Consider the following 5,777-nt stretch of genomic DNA (forward strand, 5'->3'; position numbering starts at 1 on the left):
GTTATAATGTACATACCTAAAACAGAAAACGTGAAGGTCCAAACAACACCGTGCGATGCTCTTTCTTATGTTCACGAATTTGAACATATAATTGATATCAATATTCTACCTCGCGAAATTGAATGTATAATGCATCATTTGCCTGCCTTTTGTTATTATTGCCTACAATATTAATGTATGTTTTGAATATTCTACAAATATGTATTTTGTTAAAAGTATTTAGTTTAACAGGAAGGGATTAAAATGTCGTCAATAAAAAACTAAATTGACAGATAGATTGTTAGTTTATTATTTGATTATAGTTTGTGTGTGAGTCACATTTTTGAATTGTTGAACTCAAATATAGTGTTAGATGTTTGGAAAACGAATGAATCGCATGATAAACGTGATACGGTAAAATACTCGTTGCGATTGAGTTGGATTGCGTTGGCAGTTAAAATGGGGTGGGAAATTATAAAATCCCTATTTAATAGACATAAAATCCCAACCTTTTCTATTATCGAACATTTTCTCAATTCTTTTTTTTTTCAAACCTCCATCATCATCATCACCGTCGTCGGCATCATCGGCATCATCGTCTTTCGTAATCAAACCACTTCAATTGCGGTTGACATTTTCATCATCGTCATCGGTAAGATAGGAAAATAAGAAGAAAGGCATCTTCAGGGGCAGGAAGCAGCATTGGTGGATTGGGTTTGGACGTAGAATGAGAACGGATAGGTGGGCTAAGAGCATGGGAAAGATTTCAAGGTTTGGGGGTTTCGCAGTTGCTTCTTCTAAGGAAAACCAACAACAACAACAACAACCTACTATTACCTGCACCACTTTTAACATTCTCGCTCCCATTTACAAGCGCATCAACCATGAGGTTCTTGTATTTTTAACATTCTTAATGATGGCAACAATATTAATCAATCACCGTTTTAAAAGGGAATCTCAATTTTCAATTATTTTCCATGGAAGCAGGATCCGAGTTGCCGCGAGAGCGACTACAGAGCGTATTGGTTGGCGAGGAATCACCGGATATTGGACTGGTTGTTGAATGAGATGTCTTCAATTATCTGTCTTCAGGTTTGTGTCGTCTAAAACTAAAATTCATTGCTGGGAGACGTATTATTATTATTATTATTATTATTATTATTATTATTATTATTATTCTGTAATGGGTCGAAAAGCTAATAATTTCGTGGGTTTTGCTTTCGCAGGAATTTTGGGTTGGAAACGATGAACTTGTTAATTTGTATGAGAAGAGACTTGGGGACGCTGGTTACGTTAGTTTCAAGCTTGGAAGGACAAACAACCGTGGGGACGGTATGATAATATATAATGCACGTTGTCCCTCAATTCCTATGAACTCTATTTGGATTTATTACTATCGGTTTTGTCGGAATTTTGTCGTCTTCTTTATTTGCAATTACATGTTGTTTGCTGAATTTAAATGGGTAGTTACTTCTGTTTTCAATGGGACTTTGAGTTAACAATCCAATGTTGTTGTTGAAATATTAATTAATACTCTTCCGTTTCATTTAAGGTAATCTGCATGCCTTTATTCTTCAGAATATTATTGGAAAAAAATACATTGTTGATACTTTTAAGTGTCAGATAAATATTCCAAAAGTATCAAAACAAAATGACACTGAAGGTGTACTTTTAGATTCTTCTTAGGCTGAAATTTGTGTTGACATTGTGTTTTATCTTCGAGAATATTAATGAGCGTATTCAGTAGATATGAAGAATGATAGAAACAAACTTTTGGTTGTCATGTGAAAATTCAACTCAGAGAAGCGACTCCTCCCATTTGGGATCAGATAATAATTTGTTCGAATTTTGCAAACGGGAATACCACAGAGAGTGTTTATCTAGAAAGGGAAACAAACAACTAAAATTCTTTTCTAAGGAAAAATATGTACTGTTTTTAATTTTCTTCTGAATACAAGTTTCGTTTTGTTAAGTACTAATACGGCTTTCATAATCACGTTATCTTCAATGTGCCTAGTTTTGTTCCTCCATCATTGCCACTTGTACCTTTTTACAAACTACGAAGTACAAATTCTGATATAATTTTCTCCGGGGGTCTGCAGGTCTTCTAATAGCAGTGCAAAAGGATTACTTTAATATTCTTAATTACAAGGAGTTACACTTCAATGACTTTGGGGATCGTGTGGCTCAGTTGTTACATGTTGAACTAGCTTCTTCGTTTTCACAATGGCGAAACAGTAATATTAGGCAGGAGATTTTGATTGTTAACACTCACCTGCTATTTCCTCACGATTCAACTCTATCCCTTGTACGACTGCAGCAGGTATCTAAGCATATCAATGTGACATCTAATTTAAATCACAAACCAAATATCAAGCTTGGTGTCTCGCTTAGACTTACACACTTTATTATTTTCTTTTCTGCAGGTTTACAAGATTCTTCAATACGTAGAATCTTATCAGAATGATTTTCAACTCAAGCCAATGCCAATCATGCTCTGCGGGTAAATTGGAAATGGATTCCCGTGTACTTTTTTTTTTTAGTTGAATAGACTTGAATCATGGTTTTATTTACTGCTTTTTATCTCAGTGACTGGAATGGAAGCAAACGTGGGCATGTCTACAAGTTCCTGAGGTCTCAGGGCTTTGTATCATCTTATGATACAGCACATCATTACACTGATGCCGACGCGGACAAGGTCATAATTTACCACTGTCTAGTGTCTTTTTTCTTTTGTATAATGTGCCAACAGCCATTCACTTACATTTATTTTAACATTGTGCAGTGGGTTAGCCACCGCAATCATAGGGGAAATATATGTGCTGTTGATTTTATTTGGCTCCTAAATCCTGACAAATATCGAAAACTACTAAAAGCAAGTTGGAGTGAAGCAGTGTTCGGTATGTTCAAGGTAAATCATAAAATAATCTGACCGGAATGTAGGATGACGGGTGTTCCCTGTAAGATTTAAACATTATTTTCTTTTAGAAAACTAGAGTTGGTCACTTAGTTAGGCAAAACATTCAGTATATTGGCAAGGATTCTGATTAGTTATACTCTCCTAAACGTTAATACATCTAATTGGTGTATTAGTTAAACTTGATAAAAAGATTGTGCCAGGTATAGACGTCGATTACTACTATAATATTGTGGAACAGAGAGAGAAATGAGGTAGAGTTTGTTGTAGAGAATCTGTATTGCTTATAACACGTTGTCAGGGAGGAAAGTATTACTGTTAGTGTAATGATGTGTTTTCCATAGCTCCATTTCAGTGCAATTTTGCTTATCAAGTCAAAGCTAACACCTCTCCTTTGGGCTTTTTCTTTCGTGAAACAGAATTGTCATTGACGATAAATTTCTACTTTTTCAGTATCTGGTACGGAGAGCTTCATTGACTGAGAGTGATGCATTTGCCTTTCTAAAGGCTGATAATGAAGATTGTATTACCTATTCAGGTTTCTGTGAAGCACTTAAACAGGTATGTTGCTAAGCACTGTAAAATTTCAGTCAATGCTGGTCTCGCCTGAGAAATATAATAATCCTGATGGTTGCGGGTTTCTTCATTCCATGCAGCTCAGTTTAACTGGTCATTGTCATGGATTAAATGACGAAGAGATCAAGGACTTGTGGCTCCAAGCAGACGTAAATGGAAATGGTGTTCTTGATTATAAAGAATTCCTGGTAAAGTAATCGATACTGAAATTAGATCTTGAGATAAATATACCACTTGTTGTAAGAAATAGTCCGTATGATGAAATTGACAATTCTGATTTGTTTGTCTTCACCTAGGGAGATAAAGTTCTTTTGTTATCATTGTAGAGTAGGTGATGGAATTTCCTTTTATTATTTATATAATCCTTTCTTCCTTGTTTGGTGATACGATTCGGATGATGCAGCAGCAGATCTGGAATTCAACAGCTCCAGAAGAGAGCGATGATAACAAAATTGGGGAGGATCAGGATGACGTTGTAGATGATTCACAGGATCAAACAATTGGTTTCTGTGTAAAAAATGCAGTTCTGTTTCCTCCAGAGGTGGAGAAAGGTAGATGGCCTGAAGACTACTCACTTTCTGATCATGCACGGCTCACTGTAGTATTCTCGCCAATAAGAATGCCATGCTCCCAGTTGATTTGCTAACAATATGCTCCATTGTGGCCATTCTTGCTAATGGTTTTGGAATTACAGACATGACATATAAAGGAATGGGCGAAGCAGTGGAACGAGTAAGGAAAGATTCAAAAGTTCTTTTCTGGGGAGATTTTATAGAGCCCTGTGTTGTGACGCTGCACCATCATTGAACAGAAAGTGCTCTCACTCCTTGACAAGGCAAGCAAAAGCATGCTAATGATCAAGTACCACTAAAGTACCATCTCTGGCATTGCTCGTGACCTTTGCAGTGAGTAACACTCATCACCCACTTTGTTTTCCCCATTTTTTCTTCTCCGGCGAAAGATTACAGGCCAAAAGGAAGAAAAACAAAAACGATCTGTATAATAGTTCTGTATAGGTCCTAGGTCCTTTTTTGTAGTTTGGTCAGACACATTGTAACATTTTTTCCCTTGATAGAGTTGCGATAAATTCAAATTGTACAGTTTGATAAATTAGTTTCACACTTTCACTTGTAAGATCTTAAGTCCCTTCCCCTCCTAAGAACGTAAATTCTTTGAAATTTATTAGTTTGGAAAATTTCTGAAAATTTTTTGCAATCCCTCCACCTCTTAAAATAGACTTAGATTTGCGTATTAAGCAAACATGGTTAATCATTTACATAGCCACTACTACTTCATAATAAAAATGAAAACTAGAAAAATGGTGAGTTCTAAACTGGATTTTGCCTTAAAAAATTGTTATTTTCAAAAGTTTTGTAAAATCTTTGATTTTCTTGAAATCAATAAAACAAGTATGATGAATCAACAATAAAAGAGAAAAGGATAGAGAAAGATTAACTCGAGCAATTTATACTCGTTTGGTCAAGCCTACATCCAGTCTTCCTTCAACAACTTGAGTTGAAGGGATTCCACTATAATGATAGAGTTACCAGAATACAAAGATATCGCCTCTCAATGTACTTCTCACCCCACTCAAAATCACTATAGTAACAAGATGTGAATACCCTCACAATCTTACCAAAACATATAACACTCACAATTCTCTAAACACCTTGAGAATAATCTCAGCTCTCAATAAGAACAATCACAATTATCTTCCCCTGACGCAACAACATAGGAACACAATACTCAGATTGCAAACGTTGAAATTAATCGTCCAGGTACACTCTAGTAGTGTAGAATGAATCACTACTGGTCAGCCTAGTTTTTGGATAGAATCTTGATGTGTAAACCTAAATTTGATCCTTAATTCTTCAAGACAGTTTTTAGACACTCCTGTAATCAAAACTCAATCACAATGTTAGTTATGAAATTGATTGCACAAAATATTAGTTTGAAACAACATGCAAGACAATTATTTATAGGATTTTTTAATTCTGACATAATTTAATCGATTACGAAATTTATGTAATATGTTAATTTTTCCCTAATGCTTTAACAAATTTTCTTCTATTTAAATTTAACAGATTATACAACGCATGCAATCGATTAAACAATTAATATAAGCCAACAATAAATTCATATGACCATTAGAAATAGTTCAGGCTTTCAATGGAATATATTTTGACAAGATAAACATATTTAACCGATTATGAAACTTATGTAATCGGTTATGTTCAACACTTAAGCAAATTTTCAAATCAATTTTCATTCCAAACATATCAATGCACTTATCAAACACATATTG

The 5,777-nt window shown here is 34.9% G+C and overlaps 1 protein-coding gene across 2 annotated transcripts; it reads left to right on the top strand.

The window, feature by feature from the left end:
• Window positions 1-435: 435 nt before the first annotated feature.
• On the top strand, window positions 436-4,619 carry LOC124842042 (putative calcium-binding protein At1g02270). Of its 2 annotated transcripts, XM_047318455.2 has the most exons (10): window positions 436-868; window positions 967-1,071; window positions 1,206-1,311; window positions 2,082-2,302; window positions 2,406-2,482; window positions 2,569-2,677; window positions 2,765-2,890; window positions 3,350-3,457; window positions 3,553-3,660; window positions 3,876-4,619. In XM_047318455.2, exons 1-10 carry the CDS (start codon window positions 707-709, stop codon window positions 4,116-4,118), a joined length of 1,365 nt encoding a protein of 454 aa, XP_047174411.2. In that variant the 5' UTR covers window positions 436-706; the 3' UTR covers window positions 4,119-4,619. The 2 variants fall into 2 exon arrangements, with proteins under 2 accessions (XP_047174411.2, XP_087964078.1); XM_088107952.1 differs by having other exon boundaries at window positions 2,569-2,890.
• Window positions 4,620-5,777: the final 1,158 nt, after the last annotated feature.

The sequence above is a fragment of the Vigna umbellata genome, chromosome 2 (assembly GCF_029865625.1).
Source record: "Vigna umbellata cultivar VRB3 chromosome 2, Vumbellata_1.0, whole genome shotgun sequence".
Taxonomy (NCBI): Eukaryota; Viridiplantae; Streptophyta; class Magnoliopsida; order Fabales; family Fabaceae; genus Vigna; species Vigna umbellata.